At 34.7% G+C, this 24,678-nt stretch overlaps 1 protein-coding gene across 1 annotated transcript in view; it reads right to left on the minus strand.

Moving 5' to 3' along the window:
- Positions 1-9,597: 9,597 nt before the first annotated feature.
- Positions 9,598-24,678, minus strand: part of LOC143247092 (mutS protein homolog 4-like) — a 97,118-nt gene continuing 82,037 nt past the window's right edge. Inside the window, exons 22-27 of the mRNA XM_076494544.1 lie at positions 20,537-20,609; positions 20,108-20,172; positions 16,618-16,688; positions 14,506-14,597; positions 10,820-10,908; positions 9,598-10,705 (exon numbers count right to left, since the gene is read on the minus strand). Coding sequence (XP_076350659.1) covers positions 10,532-10,705; positions 10,820-10,908; positions 14,506-14,597; positions 16,618-16,688; positions 20,108-20,172; positions 20,537-20,609 — 564 coding nt within the window. The 3' untranslated portion in view covers positions 9,598-10,531. The remainder of the gene's footprint in view (positions 10,706-10,819; positions 10,909-14,505; positions 14,598-16,617; positions 16,689-20,107; positions 20,173-20,536; positions 20,610-24,678) is intronic.

The raw sequence follows: 24,678 nt of genomic DNA on the forward strand, positions 1-24,678 counted from the left end.
ATACGAAATTCTTAGGCCCCATGTGCAACCTATCATGGTGAACGTCAACGACGTTTTCAACATGACAACGCCCGTCCTCACACAGCCCGACTCACCACTGTCTTCTTGAGACACCACAACATCAACGTTCATCCCTCGCCTCCAATCACCAGATTTAAACCCCATCGAACATCTTTGGGACGAGTTGAACAGACGTCTGCGACGGCGACAACCTCAACCGGAGACTCTACCTCAGCTTGCAGCAGCTTTGCAGGCTAAGTGGACAGCCATTCCACAGAATGTGATTCGTCATCTCATCACTTCCATGGGCAGGAGATGCCAAGCAGTTATTGATGCTCACGGGGGGCACACTCGTTATTGACGTTGAGTGACGTTAAACTTCACCTAGTGAGCGTGGACTTCGCCTTTGCAGACTTTGGATGTTCAGCAGTGAATATGCAAAGTTTCACACATGTCATACAGAACTACCCGGAATAAACTTGTTAACAATTTGTCTCATATTTTGCCTTTTGCGTTTCTTTTTTTGAAGAGTATATATAAACAAAAAGCAAGAAGAGTCTTCAGAAGCCAGTAAGCTCTGCAAAAATCTGGTCCAATAGAGTCCAGTTATCTTCCACATTTCCTTTCCATGGACAATCCATACGTTATAGGATATAAGTATATAAATAATGCAAGTAAATCCATGTCAAATAAGACAGTATTCAAAGAGAAAACCGGTTTATGCAAAAATCTCACATTACTTACATAATGAAAGTAAATCTTTAGAAGTTCTATTAATTTACAATCACAGTTATTGTAGTTGCCCCATATAAGCCCACACGACGATCACTGATGTTTAAATGAAATTTAATATAACGAACTACATTCATACCATCCACACCGTGAAACTGTAACAATTAAGAATTAACAAATTTAGCGACATCCCCAAAGTTCATATAAGCAAACACACACACCTATTCGAATTACAGGCCCATAGAAGACAATTGTACACAAAAGTCATATTGTTACTGGTACGAGCACGAAATTACAGTTCAACAGACGTATCAATTCAACACGGGATCATGGCAATGAATGAAGACCTATACTAGCCCCCCCAGTGGCTCAGCGGTATGTCTGCGGACTTACACGCTAAAATCGGGGTTTCGATACCCGTGGTGGGCAGAGCACAGATAGCCCATTGTGTAGCTTTGTGCTTAATTCAAAACAACAACAACAACAAGACCTATACTAAATATCTTATATGTTCTGACTTTTACGTTATGAAAATCAAGACAATCTTTGAAAATTTCCAAAGGATAAACAAATCAATACCTCGTTCGATCAACAGGTACATGGGGAGTCCTAATTCAAATTCCAAAGCCTCCAGTGTCTATTGTAAGAAATCCCACGTGGTTGTGACCACGCTAAAATAATAAATAAAATTCTTGGCAGGTATTTCAATTTAACACTTTGCATCTCAACAAGAGGGCCTGGCATGGCCTAGCGCGTTAAGGCGTGCGCTTCGTAATCTGAGGGTCGCGGGTTCGCGCCCGAGTCGCGCCAAACATGCTCGCCCTCCCAGCCGTGGGGGCGTTATAATGTGACGGTCAATCCCACTTTTCGTTGGTAAAAGAGTAGCCCAAGAGTTGGCGGTGGGTGGTAATGACTAGCTGCCTTCCCTCTAGTCTTACACTGCTAAATTAGGGACGGCTAGCACAGATAGCCCTCGAGTAGCTTTGTGCGAAATTCCAAAAAACAAACAAACAAAAACTCAACAAGAGATGCAAAGCAATCGAGGACGCTCAGAAGAGACCTTCTCTTCGCCCTACTCGTGGAGTAACATTTACCACGCTAACTTCGAAGTGAATTTATTTATAGATATTCGTAGTCAGGTATTTTTACGCGCTTGGTTGACAACGATGGCATAATTATAACGTAACAAAATTGAAGACATATAACATGTGTGAAGGCAATATAACAAAACACTCAAATATACAAATGCATACGTTATCTCAAGGGTAAATATCAATTTTCATATATTCAAGTTCTGTGCATGAGAGAACTAATTGTCTATGTAGATGAACATGCCTGTGATTGGGTTTCTGGATTGTTCCCCTATCCATATCAAACTGGATTCGTTTGAAAGGGCACAAAACTCAGATACTGTTAGGACTTAGATTCAAAAAATGAAATTGAGCTAGCTGTGGCTACAATTAATATATATACTTTTTACCTTTGTATGAACACGTAAGATATTTTTCACAGATCAAAATCCACTCATACAACTTCATATTACAAAATGTAATGCCAACACAACCTTAATTTTGTTGATTTAGTAATAACATTGACAACCTAAAGTATAAATGTTTATCAGAAAAAAACAACTAGATAAAACGATATGTTACTTGAAAAAGCCTAAAAAGAAAAGTTATGTTTCTTGTAAATTCATAAAAGGAAAGGACTTTCCTGGAAAGTCATAAAGAAAAAGATACATTTCTGGAAATGCATAACAGAGGAGATTTTTTTTTTTCCAAAAGTCTTCAAGGAGAGGAAAAACCTACTGGAAAACCTTAAAAGATATATATATTAAAAAAAAAAAACTCTAGAAAAGTATATCTTCATTTCGTAGAAAATTCCAAATAATTCGAGGTACATTTCTGACAAAAAAGAAGACGAGTATGTTTCATGGAAAAATCCTAAAAAAGAAAGATATGTTTCCTTTTAAGTAGATGTATATTTCCTTGAAAAAATGCAAAAGTGACTGTCTTCTTCCTTGACTGTTAAACAATATCTATGTTATCTGTTAGTAAAACCAAAACAACTTTCACAAAGTTTAAATTCGCAGGCCTACGTTACCTAACTATAATGTTTATTTAAATACTAAAGGTTTACTTCTTCTTTCATTCTATTTTAATATTTTATATTTTCTAAATTTGTTTTTCTCAGTTTAAATTTTGGTCATTGTTTGTTTGTTTGTTTTGAATTTCGTGCAAAGAAAGATACTCGAGGGCTATCTGCGCTAGCCGTCCCTAATTTAGCAGTGAAAGACTAGAGGGAAGGCAGCTAGTCATCACCACCCACCGCCAACTCTTGAGCTACTCATTCACTACTGAATAGTAGGAGTGACCGTCACATTATAACGCCCCCACGGCTAAAAAAGCGAGCATGTTTGGTGTGACTGGTATTCGAACCCGCGGATTACGAGTCAAGTGCCTTAACCATCTGGCCATGCCGGGCCTTTGATCATTGTAAAACAGTATACTTTATTTAAATCTCATATATTACTGTCAGTGATATGTTATCTTCTGAGAAAATTAAATTGATAATAACGTAAAATTTATATTGCAATAGGCATATTATGAAAATACAAAATTATCATAATTACTTTGTGCATCACTATTAAAAAATTACACTTAAGAGTAGGGGAGACTTTTTAATGGGATTTTGGATATAAGTAAGTTATATTAAAACACATCTTTTGTAGGATTAGGAAGTATTCTAGCCTCTTGTGGAGGCCTTTGGCATGTAGTTACCACATTGAGTTTGAGGAAATATTCTCTGCTGAAAATGTTTAAGAAAATCGTCATCGTCAGAAGACGAAGTAAATGTAATTTTGCTAGCCTTTCGAAGATCATAAAATTATTTCTTATACATCGGCATTATATCGGCCAAAATAAGAGTAGGGCTATTTTTGACGTTTCTATTGAAATCACATTATTCATTTTATAATTATTAATATCTTAAGAAAAGAAGGTTTTCATCGGAAGATCAGAAAAGTCAAACCTGGCACCATAGAAACTATATTTATGGTACATCTACGGGTGATACTTCATAAGATGAATTGACATAGCCGAGTGTGACAACAGGTTTGAGGGACTGGTAGATGCACTGACATGTGAACAGTTCATGATCACGTATCTGTATCTGAAGTAGAGAGCACAAAAGACGTGGACGAGATGATCAAGTTGGCAGAACAGTACATGGAAGCCCAAAGAAGAGATTGTAATTGGCCAGTCCAAGAATATCTAGTTACATTCGAAGCTAGTGATGGCTGACTAGGAGCGAGAGTTTATCGAAAGTGACAGGAGATTAACAAACAAATGAGAGAAGAGATGCTATATTTGTTATGTGGCATATTGCAAAGGAATGCAAGTCCATCACCAACAAGCAACAGCATAAAGCTTAGAGCAAAGCAGTTGGAGCTACTTACAAAGATAATGCTGGTAAGAAACAAAAAAAAGAGTGCTGTAACCATGGATGCTGTTGCCAGAAGAAACTGCCTGGCATGGCCTCGACTCGTAATCTGAGGGTCACGGGTTCGAATCCCTGTTACACCAAATATGTTCGCCTTTTCAGCCATGGGGGCGTTATAATGTAACGGTCAATCCCACTATTCGTTGGTAAAAGAGTAGCCCAAGACTTGGCGGTGGGTGGTGATGACTAGCTGCCTTCCCTCTAGTCTTACACTGCTAAATTAGGGCTGGCTAGTGCAGATAGCTCTCGTGTAGCTTTGCGCGAAATTCAAAACAAAAAAAACTGAAAAACATAACAAGAAAGCATTTCAGTTTCAGCGCAAAAATAAAGTACTATTTCTGTAATTGATCAGTGCATAACTAATGGTTGGCTCAAATTAGAAATTGGATCAACATTATCATTAGTGATCAAAGCAGTTACAAATTTAAAGAGATGCCAACAAATACAACATGGCAGTTGGTGAAGGATATGTCGAAGACAAGAAAGTGAAACTACTACGAGACATTGGTTGCAGTAATGCAGCAATGTGAACCAGTCTAGTGTCTGATGATTAGATGATGGGTCAGGTACGCCTGTGTGTGCTAATTGATTGGACAGTGAAAAACGTTCTTCATAGCAAAAATAAAAGTGATACTCTATATTATGTATGAGACCTAGAAGCCTTGTGTACCAAAGCCAAGTATACGACTTGGCGATTGGAAACATACAAGGAGAAACTAGAACAGAAAGAAGATGGATGAAGTATCTGTAGTCACCACTAGTGCTCAAGAGAAGAAGAGCAAACAAGATATCAAGGGCTTCAAAGCCTCTAAGAGTAATGTCCTAACTGTAAGCCCATGAGAGCTCAAGAAGGTGCAGAAGACCCTTCCCTATAGAAACTTCAGAACAATGTCTGAGAGAAAGTCAAACACAATATAAAACGTAAAGAGACTTACAAAATATAGGACCAGAAAAAAAAGTAATGTACTGGATATACGAACGCAGTTCTACTGGTGAAGCTAAAGATGTCAAACACAGTAATAAATGCTTACATAACAAGAAGACCAAGGATCGACATTTCAAGGCCAGACAGAATGTCTTGGTTCTGCCACCCACAATTCACCCGGCATTGGAAAGGACCTTTCGCAGTACAGGAGGTAGTCAACAGAATGGGCTATAAAATGTAAATGGTTGGGACAACCAAGGTCTACCACGACAATCTGTTGAAGAGATACGTCGAGGGGAAAGAATACCTAACAGATGCAGCTATTAAGGTACAGATAGATATGGTGGGTATGACTGCCATAGAAACAGAACCTTAAGACAGTGACTTTGTCATAGAAAATAAATACTTTCTAGGCGTAAGACTATTATGTGGAGACAAGACATAGAACATCAACACAAGTAAAGAACTGATTGCCAAAAAGAAGAGAGCGATACAAAATCTGCTATGTCAATATACAGATAGATCAGGAAGACAGACCTAAGGCATCATGAGATCAAGATACAAGGAATCCTGTCAAGGAGAGACTGACAAAGGAGACTTCAAATGTTGGGTTGATGCAGACTATATTAGGAGGTGCATAAACTAATCACAGTCTATATCTATAGTGTAAAATGCTGTAAATATTTTTCTTGCAGAGGGGCTCATTGTTGGATATACAAGACTGTAAGTGTTATTTATTTTATTTTATTTTGTAACTTTATATTTAATTATCATTTAGTTATCATGACAGCAGTGTTGGAGGTTGATTGTTTTAAAAGCGTTAGTTGTGACAAACTAACCCATCTACGAGTTGTACATTGTGTATGCATTTAGATTGTTGTACTAGGCTTCAGTAATATTGTTGCTGTCATATGACAAACAGTATCAATGATGAAGGAAGATCCAAGTGGCTGATCCCATACCAGCTTTTTTACTTTCGTATTTTTATTGGAAAGCTACACAATATTCAAGATGATTCTCAATGTTGTTTTTTCCTTAGTGCAAAAATACACAGTATGATAGATATCTGTACTACGTCTCTTGCAAGGAATATAACCCTGGTGTTTATCATTGTAAGACCTTAAACTACCACTGACTCACCAGAGGATCTAATACTGGAACAAGATCAAGGCTGAAAGAAAAAGAGAAATCTAAAAGCACTGCAATGATAATGTGCATGTGATTTGTTGTTATTAATGAATACTTACTGCTGACCCATCAGAGGATCCCATAGAAGAATGGGATAAAAGTTGCAAGAATGGAAATCTAATCCATTACCAAAATAATGCAAACATGATTTATTGGTACTAATAGGTATTATAAGTTGAAGAAAATATGTAAGATATAATAGATTCAAATAAATTAAGCATTCAAGAGACATCCATAAACAAAATTAGGCTACACCGCGAGTTTACTTAGGCATCTCGTAATAAGCATTTCAATAAAACAGGATGTAAGCAATTTATATAATTAACGATACTATCACATTGACGTTGTGATACCAACTTAGACACATTGTTTATCTCAGATTGATAAACAGATTTTAAATTAACCCCTTCTTGGATTTTACCAGGAAGATAGAGATGTTTTTCATTTTTAAAATTACCAAGAAACTAACAAAATCCAGTTATTACTAAAAGTTTTCTATACATAAATAAGAATTTCATCTAAACATGCTGTGTCAGGACGAATAAAAAAATGGTGTTTTACAATAACTGAGACCAAGATGTAACTTCTATTACGTTAGATTTTCTTAAAGAATAATTATTACGAATTATTATATACCACCTAGAGGCTGATTTCAATAGCTTCAATGTTTTGATAAATGAGATATAAAATGAAGAGTTATCCTTGGTTAAATATTTCTTTTGTCCAATTTTCAACAGTAATCGAAAAGTATTTAATGGGAATATATTCTGCTCACGACAGATTATGATTTTTTTAAAAAAACAGAATTAAAGGGTTGTCTGTAGGTAAGGAAGTTGTTAAAAACTAAGTGCTTTGAAGAAAAAAATATAATAATCTTGATAAACAGAAGAATCTTTCTAGTTTTCTTTTTAATACAATTAAATTACAATTATTCAGTTTTGGGGCTATGATAGTACAGTAATTGTTAGTGCATGTTATTTAATAATTATCATTTTACTATATTTTGTGTTCTTGGTTTGGTTTGTTTGGAATATCGTGCAAGGCTACACGAGGGTTATTTGTACTAGCTGTCCCTAATTTAGCAGAAAAAGGCTAGAGATAAGGCATCTAGTCATCATCACTCACCACCAACTCATGGGCTATTCTTTCATTAACAAATAGTAGGATTTACCAGTGGCGGCGCCAGGATATTTTCGTTGGGGAGGGGGCTGAGATAAACTGAGATAAAACTTCCCAAAATGCCATCAATATGAAGTATAGATGGTAAATTATAATAATGTAAATACCAAGGTACATTTCAGAAAGGTGTTCTATTTTGAACTGCGTTTTCAATGCAGTTTTCATTGGAAACTCATACTCTGATTAATAATTCATTATTACAAATAGGGCATGTTGTAAAACTGTGGGCAACTAATGGGAGTAAGTGGGGGGTGGCGTGCGGCTAGCATCTGGATCTCGATCGGCTCGGGGCTGAGCCGATCGTTAGCCATACGCAGAACGTACACCATGATCAGTGGTTCGGTGATCATACGCTTAAGGAGTTCGAGGCGGGAATCGCGCGCTCGAACAAAGCAAACCTGCGGCCTGGATATTGAATGGTTATAGTAGCACCAAAACAAAATGTCTAAATTGCAATTGACCTTCACAGAAAAGCTGGTTTCTTCATAAGTTCACATTATTCATACAGGCCAAACTGTGATTGTGATATTGTTCTTATCATATGTGTGACAAGCACCTGTTACAATAATGTAACTACTAGATTACATTAAATTAGGCACTTCTAAATAGCCCAATGACAATTTCAAAATTCATTCTAGAATTGTTTAGAAATATTATTTGGTCAGTTAACATGCAAGGTTATTATCTAATCATAAGTATAACATTAATTGGATTGTAACTCACAATTTTAAGTGTATGCCACAATCATCAGTACAATTTTAGATGACTGATACACAATGCAAAATGATCTCACAGAGGACACAACACCAGCTAAATGCGTCATAGTTTTGATCCATACACAATACACTTATACATGCATGCTATGTTTTACTTTTCAATAAAAGATAAATGAAACCTTTGGTTTATCAAGTAAAATCCCTGATGATCTGTTGTAACTTGAAATCAACGTGGTTGTCTATTCTTCGTCAAAACTCAAGAGAGAATGGCATTACACAGGGAGCGGCAATACAGCGCATGAGTTTCAGTGCAATCAGTAAGTTGCTATGGGACACATGACACATACTTCCGACTTAATGAAGACGTTGAGTTCTACAGATCTATGTCTCTTTAATGTTAATTGTTAAGCAACAACGACGATTGTGTTTTCCATATTTTAAGAATATATTAGGTAACTATGTTGAAGGGGGGAGCTCATTTTGGAGGGGCTCAAGCCCCCCAATCTTCCCTTGGCGCCGCTACTGGGATTTACTGTCTTTACTGTCACACTAAAACACCCTCAGGGCTGGAAAGGCAAGCATGTTTAGTGAGATGGGGATTTGAACCCGAAACTCTCAGACTGCGAGTCAAGTACCCAAACAATCTGGCCATGTTAGGCCTAATTGTCTTCTTTCTAAATATGGATTACACAAATAGTAGAGGAATAAATTTTGAAGTTTTTGAGGTATATCCTAAGAATGATATATGCACATGTGGAGTTGAAGCGTGTATTCAACGACCTTTTTCAGAATGTCATTCAACAAGGTATTTTATATTTGACTTCAGAGTTCAACTATTTATTTTATTCTACGATGCTAATTTAGCAAAATTTCAAAGTAGAGGAGAATAAATGCCAGATACAGTTGATACTTAAAAACCTGGAAATATGCATTTCCAAAGTTCTAGAGATTATACAAATGTAATTTGGAAACTGCATGAAGGATAAAAGTATCTTTTGCACATGAACATAACCTGAGTCAGACTGATGCTATCAGTTTATATCTCAGGTACACACACCTTCATAATATCTTTTTTGTGTATGCAACAGAATTGTACAAGTTATTAAAAACGTGTCATATTTCGTGTAGATGCACATAGTTATTTACAATTATGGTTAACATTTTTTCTCCTGTACAGGGTAAGTCCACTGAATTGAGCTGGTGCAAAATGGATATCTAGTTTGGCAAGTAAAACCAAAAGAAACTGTTAGTATTGTTTGTTTTTTATTATAAGAATTAAAGAGACGAGAAATACAAAAAATATCTGAAAATAATAACACCAAAATACTATATTTAACGTGTAAAATATAATTTAAATAAAGGTAATAATGAAGTTTTAGTATGTATATCATTTGTTATTAACAGGATAGTAATTCAGTTTACACAATAAATTATTCTAAGGATTATTTTATTTTGTGTTTAGTATCATTAAATATACAACATTATGTAACTGTTAAAAAGATATTGCACGACCGTTAAAGGAGGAACATGAAAACTTTCAAATATATGAACAACACATCACAATGTTATCAAAGATATGTAATATGGGATATCACAATATTATCTAAAATATGTAATGTGGGATATCACAATGCTACCAAGATATGTAACATGAGATATCACAATGTTTTCCAAGATACGTAATTTAGAATATGAAAAGGTTATCTAAGATACATAATAGGGGATATCACAATATTACCCAATATGCGTAATATGGGATATTACAACGTTAGCCAAAATATGTGATACTTGTGATATATATATATATGACTAGGACATTCTCATTGTTACTTAGTATAAGTGACAGGATATCACACTGTTACCCAAGTTACATAATATATCACACTGCTTCATATGCAATATACATGATAACAATCTATGGTAGGTATATGACTAAGTTGGTTTCAATTGGACATAATATATGTAACATTTATGAAACAAAATAAGTTCACAGGAAGAATGTATTCAAAACAATAAATAAGTGTGTCAATCAATTCTTAACCTATGTGATTAATTATGAAAAATAATTGATAACAAAACAAGTTTATCCATATATATGTATTCTTATATACATTAAAATATAGACCATCTGAAAAACTATAAATTATTTTTCATTTGTAACTTCATGCAATTTCTTGTCTTTTAAAAACTGTAAATGTGACATGAAGTACAAGCAAGATCCAATTCAAATTTCTATATGATGACAGCAAGTAACATTAGGGTTTATTTCTACCTAAATTTCTGTTGGTAGTCACTCTTCTCTGTTGGGATGTAGCTTCTGTTTGTACTGTTCACGTAATGATGCAAGATAGGTCTTCAGGGTACAAACGTCCATTCTAAAGTTGGATGCAACTTGTTGTAGGTTAATAGCCAGTCTAAATACACAACGTTGCCGAACTGCCTCTGGGGATTCCTGACAAACTGTCTGTGATGAGTACAAACCTTATGATAACCTTAGCACATTTCTTTGACGTTTTTACTTTTATATTTACCATGCATGAGATGTTACTTTAAATGATGTGAGTATTGACTAACTTACCTGTCTTTGTCGCAGGATCTGCTCTGAAAGTACTCTAGCTTCAGTCGTTACAGAATAGGGAAGACTGGATAATTCAGCAAGTTTGAGTCCTGAAATGTAGAAATCACCTCTAAATGTTGAAGTATTCATTACTAAAATTCTAACTAATTGTAACTTTACACTATGTTTATTAAGTATGAGATATCGGTGATACAAAAATACTACTCTGTAAGAGATAACATTTAAAAAATATTAAACCACAGCTATAAAAACTAATATTATATCTAACATTTAGTTGATATTTGGTCAGTTATGTATCATAATATTATAAGCAGAATATGACAATTATCCCACATTTAATAACTGTCTTTCTTTATCAATTGGCTATAAATCATGTGTAAGTTAACTTTCAGAATAAGGAGGTTCAACTCAGAGAAATTTACAACGAAACAATTCTATTAAAGAAACTTATGCTATGACGATTTTCGTACAAAAGTTAGGCAAAAATCAAGCATTTGATAACCAAACAGGATAAATCTTTTATTGTGTTTATTACTTTTTGTGTAAAAGATCATGATTTTACACGAGTTAAACCTTTTTGCTTTGTATTTTGGAGTGAAAAGAGGGAAGTTTTTAGTCATAACCTACAAAAAGTAAGGTTTGGCTCAACTGTTATTATTAGTTTGTCTTTTGGAATGAAAGGTTGACATTATAGACAGACTTGAAAACTAATATAAGACGTAGCTCAAGTCCTGTGAAAGTTATTATTTTCCTATAATGAAAATATATATCCAGTAGATACTTAGCTCTTCTCACAGTTATAGATGTTCTCATTCAGTGCTGCTCTCTATATGCAAAAATTGTTTTGCATGCCACAAGCCTTAAACTCCCACATACCCTGTGACAACATGGTTGAACAACATCTTGCATCTAGATTATCATGCAACAGTCTTCCACCTATAGGAGTGCAACACACCCTCCCGATGCACGATACTTCCTTTATTCAATTCTAATGAACTATTACTAAGTTGTCCAGAAATAAATGTTGGAATCTTCACAATGGCATTTAGAAGTTAAATAATGAGTTGGTTTAATCCAACATTTGTCACTTACAAGGTGTCTTGATTCTTTGCTGTTCCAGTTCTACTCAGAGTAAGTTTTGTAACCCCAAAGGCAGCATGGACAAGAAGGACTTTCATCTGATCTTCCTCTACGACTTCAAACTTGGAGGAAAAGCTACCAAAAATACATGGAACATCAACCAGGCATTCGGCCATGGATCTGTTACTGAACATGCAGTTCAGCATTGATTCCAAAGGTTTCAACATGGATATAAAAATCTTGAAAACCACAAGAGATCGTGAAAAGAAGCCATCCTTAGATGAAAACACATTAAGTGAAGCAGTTGAGACAGATCCTCACACAACAGTATGTGAGTTTGCAGAAAAGCTAGGCACCTGAGTGTGGTTGGAAAGATTAAAAAGTTGGATAAATGGATTCTGCATGAGCTGACTGAAGATTAACAAAATGGCTGTTATGACACTGTCAAGGAAGATGCTCCAAAAATTGAACGAATTGGGAATTGAGGTTCTGCCTCATCTACCTTATTCCCTTTCTCGTACAGATTTTCATTTTTTCAAGCATTTAGAGAATATTTTGAATAATAAACACTTTAAAAACCATGCAACTGCAAAAGCAGCTTTCAGGGAGCTCATCATTGACCATAGAAGCTCTGATTTCTATAGCAAAGGCATAAACAACATCATTACACGGTGGCAAAAGTGCATTGAAGCAAATGGTATTTACTTTGGTTAAAGCATGTTTTACAACACTGGTTTATATTTTTCCAAACTTTAAAGTTCAGAAATAGCATTTATTTCTGGATAACCTAATACTATGAGATTACATGGACAAGGAAGTGCTAGTTTTCAGTGGGTAGAGAGGGTGGAAAGTGTGAAAAGAGATAAGTACCTACTGGAAATATATTTTCAGTATTGGAAACAATAACGTCCCATACAGCACATTACATGTATAGCCAGAATACAATATTGAATAGACAGAGGAACCAGTGTGAGAGATAGAAAAATGTATCCTTCAAAAGCTTCTAAAGAAGTTGGGAATGGAACACGTGGGAAATCACACAACTTTTGAACCAGATGTACACTGTGCCCTGTGTGTAAACAGATGTAACATAGATGAGCTAAACATGAAAACAGCACAACCAAAATGGAGAGAAAAACTTGGTAGGTTCAAATCTGGAACACAATATACTGAATCTCAGTTCCAGTGAAGAAAGACTTTAGAAGAACCATCCACAGACAGGAATGTGGGAAAAGCTTAAAATAGATGTGCTCCAAGGTGTAGAGTGGCTAGGATGAGACAGACTATATGTGGCAAATCAACTTCAGTCTTGAACCAAGTGACATCAGTATTACAACTTCTGGTCCATGGGTCCAAATCATCTTCACTCAAGTTGAGTGAAATTAAGTTATATAATTTTCACACGAATTTACTAAACAAGACAATTGTGCACAAATCCACAACCACCCATATATCTGGGAACCTCATTTACAAATGATGGTATAAAGGGATGAGCCAATGTGGTAGGCCACAAATTACACTCAGTCAGACAATAATCCCACTGTGCAGCAGCATCAGGTAGTGAAAACTCTCAGAGGTGAAGTGTGAAAGTGAAAACCTTTACACCAAATATCATTAGCCTCTGCACAGAAGACAGAGTGCATGTGCATGCAACATCAACCTCCAAGACCCACTGCACAAAAGTGGAAGTGATGAGGTGAAACTACATAATTGAATTAGGATGAGGAAACACAACCAACACATATGTGAGAATTTATGTTGATTGGTCCAGCTCCGATCTAAAACCATTCACTAGGAACTGACAGCTCCAATCCAAAACCATTCACTGAGAACCAACATTCAGGTGAAGTTCTGGCGAGAGATCCCAATTGAAGGGGTGAACAGCAACTTCATCTTCCAGATAGCACCATACAAAAGGGGCAGTGCAAAATTAACCTCTGGATCCCACCACACAGAAGTTGGGCATAACATGAACTATTGAAACCTGCCACAGGGAGGTGAAGTATATTTATTTTGAAATATATACATACTTATCTTGAAACCTGTGTAATGGCACATGAAGTAATGGTGAAAATATCAGAAGTTGTAAAGCACAAACTGTGGAATTTGCCTTCAACTGTGAAGAAATTGAAAATGAGAAGAATAAAATCAACAAACAAAGGTAAGATGTTGTAGCAAATCATTACAGAAAAATAACCACAGTAAATGAATAAATCAAGCAAATCACTAATTCACAAAATATAAATGAATACATGAAGAAGAATTGAAAAAAGTCTGTACTTAATCATTGCCTGACAAGATGTGGTTGTTTGGTAGAACATATTAGAGGGAGTCACATGCATCAAGATGAAATGTCACTCTCATATTGGTGGAGAGTTGTCTCATGATAATTTACATGCACTACGTTGAACGTGGGATACGTTGGAATTGAAGGTTTGTGGCATGCGAAATAATTTTTGCACACATAGAGCAGCATTAAACAAGAATGATTATACATGTGAAAAGAGGTAATGCATTGCAGGAGAATAAATAGTTAGGTATATCACTTGAAAGCTAAGTAGGTATAGAATCATTCTCAAACTGCAGTTTAAGCACAAGTTACCTACCATAATGTTCTTCAGTAGTATGTCCTCTCATAAGGGTGTGGGTAAAGTTCACCTTTGTACCATTTTCTTGGTGCTTTACTTCAAATTGGTAACTTTAAAAATTGAAAAAAGATAGAAGCATGCTTTACAGGGAACAATTTCTAACAGTTTCTGATGTTATAAAAACTTCATAAAACTTTTACAATTTTCTGCATTAAATATTCCTAAAACTAAGTAATTAATTATTTTCACCAAACTAAAAATTACAATTACAAATGAAGCAACTACTGCCCAAACTTCCTTTTTCATAGATAAGCCAAATATAAAGAACAGTGTTATTCATTTCATAGTGGTCAGTTATGGGATTGCAGATACTTGTTAAAATGGGAAAAAAATTAAAATTTCAACAGAAAGTAGGGATCATTGCTGCAAGAAAAGCAAATAAATATAGTAATACTAGTTGAATAGATTTTAAAACTATTTTCATCAACTACTTTTATACACTTACCTGTTGGAAAAATTGAGGATTATATTTTATAAATTTGTGATTGTGATTTTAATTCTTGTTTCATTACTTTTTGTAGTTGGATACCTACTTAAGTTTAACATTCATAATTTATCAATACTTTTGTTTGTTTACTTTCATCTTTACAATATGTTGTTTGTCTCGCCATTGATGGGTATCATCATTTGCGAAGTTGAATGGGAGTTATGATATTTAAATACATATATGATATGTTTAACAATTATGATAAAAATATGTGTGTATTTATCAGAATATAAAAAATGGATACCACAGGCCAGTCAAGCATGCCAGAGAAATCTTGTGGCAATCGTCCAGAAGGTAGCTCCACTAACGTGATCAGATAGGCAGATAGGTAGACAAAACAAATGCTGCTTTAGAAATTTTTGAATTGTTGTAATGAAAATGTTAGCAACTTTTTTATGATATTATTAGTATATATGAACATATAATATTGTAACCAGTACTCTTATTGTCCGTTATTTTGCTTAGGAATTCGTTAGGATTGTTTATCAGCATGTGAATTATTTGGAAATTTTGGCAGTCAGGATATTTAGTTCCAAGATGTGTTTGAAAACAACAGTACTTGGAGACATTAGGGTAGTCTACAGTCACAGTGTTACTGTATTCGAGTATACTCAGGATTTTAAAAATGTGCTGCATTTAGTTACATCCTTGTAAACTGGACATACGTGATTATGCAACCTGGCATAATAATGATTGGCTTGATAGTTGACCTACCAACAAAAATGTGAACACTGAGGTGGTGAGATAAAATTCTGGAACAATACTGGTTGACTTGATGTTGACCTATTAACAAAAGTGTGGGCAATGAAGGAATCAGGTGAAACCTTGAAACTGTAATGGTCTGTATGAAGGGTAATATACCAACATGGATGTGGCCACTGAAGTGGACAAGTAAGATTCTGGAAAAAACCAGTTGGCTCGATGGTCGACATAATATAGATAAATAACTTTTCTGTTTCTGTTCACTATGTTTTCAAATTAGGTTAAGTGTGAATGTTGATAGTCTGTGCTATTGTGTGTGTGTAGACGAAATATGGTTAACATGCACATTACAGCAGTATTTTATTTAGTTTTATTTCACACTAAGTATATTGTTTTACTTAATACTCTGTAGTTTTCTGTTACATTATGTATTGTCCTTTTTTATTATATTGTTTTCTACATATAATTCTGTTTGGTTGTTAAAAATATTTAAGTTAAACTTCTTTGTATTCCCACATGTCATGACTTTCTGACATCAAGATGGTTATGGAAAGTAGAAACACGTAAGTTAGATACTTAAATTCAGACTTTTTAGACATAATTGTTAAAATTCAAAGACCTAAAGATGCTATAAAATACAGAAAGAGAAAAGATGTGACAGTTAAGGACTATAAATTTTGCCCTTCCATGAAAAGAATAAAAATATATCTTTTTTTTCAGTATATCCAAAGGTTACAGTTGTATGTGAAAAAATACATCAGTACCTTCTTGGAAATATCAGGTTAAGTTTCATTCAGAAAAAAAGGTTAATTCAGTATTTAACTGAAAGCAACTGTATACACCATAACTAGGAAAATTAGTCAAAACATTTAAGTACTTACTTGGAGACATTAGGGTACACCACATCCAGAGAGATTAGTTCCAAGAAGTGAGTTGCAAACAAAGTGAAAGCCTGCATATAAACCAGTATTTCAGGAAAACTGTGATTTGTAGTGAGCAACAAATTCAAATGTTGCAGTAAAAACATAGTTTATTCAAGAATGTAATACTTTTTAAGAGAAATGTCAACAAAATATTTTGAAAGTAAAATGAAAGACGAATGTTAATAGCCTAGTATATAAATGTGAGAGAATCTGTGAAGGAAGGCTTAATGGCACCCCTACTTAAAGAAAATATCTTTCATTCTAAGTTACAATGAAGAAATGTTTCAATTACTCTTATGCCCTATTTTAAATCTACTCTTATTGCTTTTAAGAATTATAAATATTTTGTTTACACAGCCACCACATTTGCTATAAATAACAATAACCATTTCACATAAAATATGTATCAATAATACAGTGGTTAAAAATCATCTTTTCTATTTGCAACTTTAATGATAAAATAACTAAGGAAATAGAACGATGCAGTTTTCAACATGTTGCAGTGAATATAGACTGATATCAATTTTCAGTTAGATGACTACAGTTAGGGACAATGATTATCTGTTATCCTGGTCTTTAGTTCCATGATGTTTGTTGCAGGTATGTGATACACAGTATACTTAACATTCCTCAACAATTTTTTCTGATACTGGCATCTGTAATTAAACTGCACCATAGCCACTGATTTTGTCTCTGCAAAGCAAACAACACATTGAGCCTTTTGTTATGTGGTTGTCTTTTTATGAGATAGCAGTACTCATCAGAGTGAAAACAAACATGCCAATAAAAACTGTGTTAGGCTTGAAGATGTTGAAACTGGATGGTTGTATTTTCTTAGTTATTTATTAAGTTTTAAAATAGAAAATAATTTTGGGCCATCCTATATATAATGGCATTCATGATGTAACACAAATTTGTCTACTTCAATCTCAAATAATGCTAAGAAGTCTTTATATTTTATAGAATATAAAACATTGGGTACTATATACTGCATACTGTGCTCATGTACAAATATGATTGTTACAAAACTAATTTAACAAACTGTGTAAATCAAGATATTTACCCAAATTATGATTTATTAACTCTGTCGCTACTTGCAAAAAACAGTTTATACACACGCACTCATATATATAAATATTCTTTTCTACTGTCTCATGCTGACTTTGTAATGTACTAATAAACTGAAGCAACTAAAACAGTACAAAAGTAATTAATTAGCTATTTTAGGGTAAAGGTTTTATTAGGTTTATCTAGTTTGTTTTAATCTGGGTAAAAGATAGGTTAGCCACTTTCTCAAGTTATGATATTGTTATGTTTTCTAAGTATAAAATACTGTTTTTACATGCATGAAAGATGAGTTAGCCACATGTTTAAAGTATGATAGTGTTTTACAGGTAAATGGCATTGTTTTTATATGGTCACAAGATGAATTAGTCAGATATTCAATGTATAACATGGGTTACGTATTTATAAAATACAGTTTTCTGTAATAACATGGTATAAGTTTCCAACATATAAAATACTTTGTTTATCCAGTGTATGATAGATTAGCCACTCTATAGTTTAAAAGATGGGTTAGGTTTATAAGGCATAAAATTAATTGTTTTTATGTAAAGGTGGAAATAACTGTGCAAACTTAACCCTTTATCAGCTGCCATCATTAACTAATGCTACACCTGCAACATTCCTGCTGTTAAAGGGTTAAATAACAAGTTGTGCTAGTAGAAATATAAATGATTAGAAAATTAAATTTTGGAAAAGCAATTATCATAAATGATTATTTTGATGGTTTTATTATTGAATAATGAATATTTCTGCATGAATTGGTTCAATGTGCAAGTTTTTAAAAGCTTGGTATTATTTGCTTACAAATATTAATAGTTTTTGGTCAAGGTAAGATAACTAAACAGACCAGATTAGCCTATTAGCATAAGTAAAAAATACTACAGGACCCTGCCCTCACAAGAAAAATTTTTTTAATGCATTTCAGTAATACTGTTTGAATATACTCAACCCTGATGAGTGTTAAGGTATGGTTTACTTGATAAGGTTGACCATACTGCTCTGATAAATGACCCTGCCACTAAATGTGTCAAAAGCATGCAGTGTTGAAAGCTGGTTTGTAATATAAATAGTGTTTGTCATCTTGTTCATTCAAATAAAAGATTAATTACTGATGTTTATTTTTAGAGATACTTCATCATAAATAAAGAAATATTTTAATGTAATTACATGTTTTCATTTACTACTAACGTTCACAAAAATTGAATGAAACTGTACTAGTCAAAATAGTTTTAAAAAATTTTAAATGATGGTAAAGAATATATTTTCTGGCAGAAAGGGAACCCTTGTCCTGGAAATGCTACAGGCTTTTCAGATGCTTAATTTGTCACTGGACCAGAGTGACAAAATCAGTAATAAGTTAATCAAAGTTGTCCATGTAATCAAATGACTAAAAGTATACAATGTCATAAATAAATATACAAAAATGAAAATGACCAGAGTGCATCAAATCACAATTGGGTATACACGCTGTTAATAGCTTTCACTATAGTTCAATATTAAGCAGACTGCAAAGGTAACACAGGATCATATGAACTTTTCTTCAGTTTTTAAAAACAAACTTATTAGTTACACTGCATTGCTGCCAACATGAATAACTAATATTAATATCAAAGCTTCAGATGGCAAAAACACTGAATTTGCTAATTAAAGTCCATTTATGTACATTGTGTTAATTCATATCAGTATTGTTTGTCCTATTTGTCACAAACCTTACATTTTCTGTTGTAAAGGATTTGTGTTTATATTATGAATGTAATATTTAATAATGCAAATGTCAGTATTACTTGTATTCTCGGTTGACATGTCAAACAGTTTGTTACTCTATATTGCAAATGACTCAGTACATCTACTGTACAAACCTCACATATTTTGATTCCTAGTAACATTTATGAATACATATTGTGTCTTGGTTAATTCTGGATCTATGTAATTACTTAGTTATATGAACCTACATCTTAGATGCATTCTGATCTTTGTTTGTTTTTAAATTTTCCACAAAGCTACATGAGGGCTATCTATGTTAGCCGTACCTAATTTAGCAGTGTAAGACTAGACAGAAGGCAGCTAGTCATCACCAACTCTTGGGCTACTCTTTTACCAACAAATAGTGCAATTGACAGTCACATTATAACACTTTCATAGCTGAAAGGGTGAGCATGTTTGGCGTGACAAGGATTCTAACCCACAATCCTCCGATTATGAGTCGAGTGCCTTAACCACCTGGCCATGCCTATGTGTATAATTTCTCACTTACATGAAAACAATGTGTGTAAGTTACTTCAAGATATAAATGTTATTTAAGCAACAAGTCACTAATGCTCATTAATGCTACTGTAAAATCAGTAATTAGACAATGAAATCGAACAAATGAAGCTATACATACCTTTTTATTCACCAGATATTCACAAATGGAATAACAAAGCCCTATACCTTCTTCTACACTTGTACCTGTTTATGACTCATGTAATTAGTTCTTTAAAGACTGTTTTCATCAGGGTTTATAAATATCATAAAAGGCACTTTGTTTTGATATACTTATTACAAGAATCATTTTGTAAACTTAGAAAAGAAAAAGAAATTATAACTCTTAAACTACAAGTAACAATGAAGTTAACATTGGCCTTATGTTTAACCTAACCTAACTTACAAAAATGAAATCATAAAGACAATTCAGGTAATTAACGTGATTGAAACAACATGAAACCACCCACACATATAATGATATACCAATCATAGTCTCACTACAAAACGTATTATTTTTTAGAAAAACACTTGACAATTAAATAACACCAAAACATAACGTAGTCCTTACCTCTTCCAAGTTCATCGATGATGATCAGGGAAGAGCCATCAGCATTCTGTATGATATAGTTAATCTCTCTCATCTGCAGAATTTGTTACACATTTTCTCATTGGTACAAATATTATTAAAAACAAACTTTCTCATTCACCTCCAACACAATTTCAAGTAAATCATCACTGTACATACCTTAAAATCTAATGTGATATATTTTAAAACAAAATTTGTATTCAAAAACATTCATGAACTTATAAGATCTGTCCCATTTCATTTATTTTATGACACATTTTTAAAATCAGTATTTTCATAAACTACAGTTATGGTTTATGTTTTATTAGAATGCACCTAAAGAAGCTGTAAAGCAAAACAGTGAGTGTACAATTAATGATGAAGAAATATTTGGTGTTATAAGATTGTTTATTTCTACAGGGTATTCGGAAAGTCACTGTGCACTTATATATTTATTAACAGACTAAACTGCACAGTGACTTTCCAAACACCCTGTAGTATTAAAAAAGTATTCTGTATGCTAATATGCTCTACAGAAATTAAGTAATGTTCTACACATAACTGAAATTCTCAAACAACAGACTGAAGGTAATTTTCATAAGACAAATAACAATCAGCTTCAATAGAACCTTTATTACTCACCTAAAAGTAGATTTTTCTGCACTCATACTAATTTAGGGTTTACACACTTATAAAATAATATTTATTACTGATCGTACAGAAGAGCTGCTTATCTTCCTACTACTTTAGAGTTTACATATCTATAAAAGTTATACTTTTCTCAAATGAAAACGTATTTCCAACAAGTAGTTCCCTCTTTCTTGTTTTGTGCTGTCCTCTATTTGCAAACTTTATTGAATGCATGTCACAAGCATTCAACTCTTCCTGTGTTGTGATCCAAAGTTCCAACATGTTTTTTATTTAAATCACTACGTGTTACCTGTCCACCAGTAGAAGAACACTATTATCAAGTAACACATGTGACTCTCTCTGTGCACCACCACTGAACTCTCACTTTGAAATCTGACAGAAGACATGAACACAGAAAAACTGTGGAGAGAAAGGGTGGAAAGATTAACTTGAATCCCACTAGAGGATGTTTGTGATAGTTATAACCATTTAAGAGAAACCCATTCAGAATACAGACGGAATTTCTGGTCAGGCCCCACTTTGTCCCAGAGTGGGATTTAAAATGTAGCTTAAGTAGGAGTCCCCTGAAAGAAAAAAAAAAGCATTATTAAATACTCAATCCAGTGTCACAGCCACGTCAAAGTTGGGAGAATAGCCATAGGAAGTAGAAAGAGTAATGTGGTGTTGGTAGTGGGAGATGAACCTGTACAAAGTCATCCACATACCCTATAGCAGAAACTTTTCCAATGACTGATAAAGATGAGAGGTCAGGGAGAAGGGAAGATGATGTAGTTGATGGGAAAAAACATGAAAAATATAACATCAGGAAGGAGACAAGAAGGAATAAGCCATATGGATCAAATATTGAATCCAACTGGTTAGGGTGACTGGGTAAAAATAATGGGAAGAAAAAAGACTGTTAAGGGAGAAACAGGAGAGAACAAGGATTCTGGAAATAACCTATGTGAGCAATATACAATGTAAGGCATAGGCAGGACAGAGGGGTTCACCTGGATGGCAAAATTATATATTGAATTAGAAGAAAAATAGGCCTGAACATCACAAGCCACAGAGACTGTAGGAAGTAAAAACCGATCTGGATAAAAGGTAAAGGAAAAACAGCAGCACAATGACCTGGGAACATTGAGGGGAAAATTAACCGAACTATGATGATTGCAACAAGAAGGAAGAGATACTCCAGGTGAAACAGGGAATACACTGATCGAGGTTCAAACAGAAGTAGGATGAGGGCATGAACGGCCACAAAAATGTCCTAGGCATGGAGCAACAAATGCCTCAGTGGCCAGTGGAGCCTGAAGGAACAGAACAACATAGAAATGGCAGAGGTTGTAAGGACCACGTGGAAATGGAAAAAACAGGCATGGGATAATGCTGCCTGACACCTGAAATTGAAGAAACCAAAGAACCCCTCTCAAAGAGCCACGTCAGACATTCATAGGTACAGGAAACTGTTGGGTGAGAAGCCCAGAAACACTTAGTCACTGCCTAGGAGAGGAGTAACAAATGCCCCAGTTGCATAGATAAAGGCTAAAGAAGATGGGTGAATGGGACAGGCTAAATGTGAAGATACTCTGCAAAAGAAACCAGAAAACTACCCCAAAAACCTGACAAAAGCAAGGTGTGAAAATGGAAGACAAATGGTGCAGAATGGAATGCTGATGACTGAGTTAATAGAATGGCTAGGATGGAAGGGAGGGATCACCTGCAGTTGGAGGAACCGAGGGAACCAAAGTTCAGTGAGCCAAGAAGGAGCAACCGAAATGACTATGCATGGAATAGCAAGGATAAATGAGACACTCAAAGAAGGAAATGGATGGGAGGGTAAACAAAAGAACAGATTAGACCAATCCTGGCTGAAAGCATCAACAGCCAAGACTGGAGAATGGGGAACTAATAAAGGGAAATGACTATGCATGGAATAGCAAGGATAAATGAGACACTCAAAGAAGGAAATGGATGGGAGGGTAAACAAAAGAACAGATTAGACCAATCCTGGCTGAAAGCATCAACAGCCAAGACTGGAGAATGGGGAACTAATAACCAAAACCAAGGTAACTGGGATTGATAGTGGTGGCAAGGGCATCAATAAGGAGCATACACAGACGCATACAGAGTCACCAGAAAAAACAGTAGGATACAGAGACTACATTTGCTATAAACAAATCTGGAAGGGAAAGGCAATCGACCGAAAGAGTGAAAGAACCCATTACATGGCATGCTATCAAAATAATTTGATGCATGTAAGTCCAATAAAGAATATTCATAGTGCAAAACACAAAGAATAAGACCATGTGTCCCATGGGTGATCAGTAGAAGCCACCAAGTAGGAATGTTAGAATGGAACATAACCTGCTGGCATCTGGCAAGAGAAAACAAATTTTCCAGTGTCCAATGAGCATCCAGGAGTTCGAGAACACTGATGTGCAGAGAAATTTCCTCCACAGACCAACTGCCTTAAATCTCTCAAAGCACCCAAGCTCTGAAGGGAGTATCCATAAACAGATGTAACTCAGGCCTAAGAGGAGGAAGCAAAACTCTCACCAACATATGAGTCTTGTCCAACACAATGAAGACCAACAAGGAAGGCAGAAGAAAGATGAGTATGAGCACCCAAAGGATCTCATGCATGGTTCCACTGGTCAAGAAAGGCCCACTGAAGCAAATGCATATAAACCTTGCCAAGGGGTATGATAGCTATTAGAGGCAACAACCACTCCAAAAGCTACAGAACCTTGCTAGTACAAAGTAAAGGTGCAGAAAGAAACCACCCAGATATACAAAGAATTGATGAAGAAAAAGGAAGGACTCCACCAAAGTGATCAACCATCCCACCTGAACAGTTTCAAAAAGAAGCTGATGAGTAGGCCTGGCTGACTCCCATTCAGATGTGACAAAAATAAAACAACACACGTCTGAAATATAAGCTTCAAGAAAATTGACGAAAGCAGAGCAGAATCTTGAGAAAATGTGGGAAATCCTGGCTCATTTGGGGTGAGGTGTTCAAAAGTATCTTTAGCCTATTCCTGTAAAAGTTTTGAATAGTACAGGAAGAATAAGGCATGAATAGGAGAGAACGTTTGTTCCATAGAGTATTTCATCTCTCCATGAACAAAGGCTGTAAAATCCTCCAACTGGTGATTGTTTGGTGAAAGTTATAATTTTCCTTCACTGAAAATGAATTTCCAATAGGTACTTACTCAATTCACATACATTGCTATTCTAGTTCAGTGCTGTCTGCTATTTGTAATTTTTTTCACATACCTCAAGTCTTTCATTCCCATTGGCATGAGATAGTAGTCAATTTACATGGTTTAACTTCTTCTCATCTGCAGTTATGTGGCAAACCACCCACCAATAGTAGTACCACATGACTCATGACTCTTTCTATGCTATGTTTCCAAACTATCACTTTGATTTTAGGCAGAAATGTAAGCACTGGTTGACAGTGGGAAGGAAGAGTGTAAGTAAGTACCTGTCAGAATACATTTTCATTG

Source organism: Tachypleus tridentatus, chromosome 3, assembly GCF_004210375.1.
Source record: "Tachypleus tridentatus isolate NWPU-2018 chromosome 3, ASM421037v1, whole genome shotgun sequence".
NCBI classification, from domain to species: domain Eukaryota; kingdom Metazoa; phylum Arthropoda; class Merostomata; order Xiphosura; family Limulidae; genus Tachypleus; species Tachypleus tridentatus.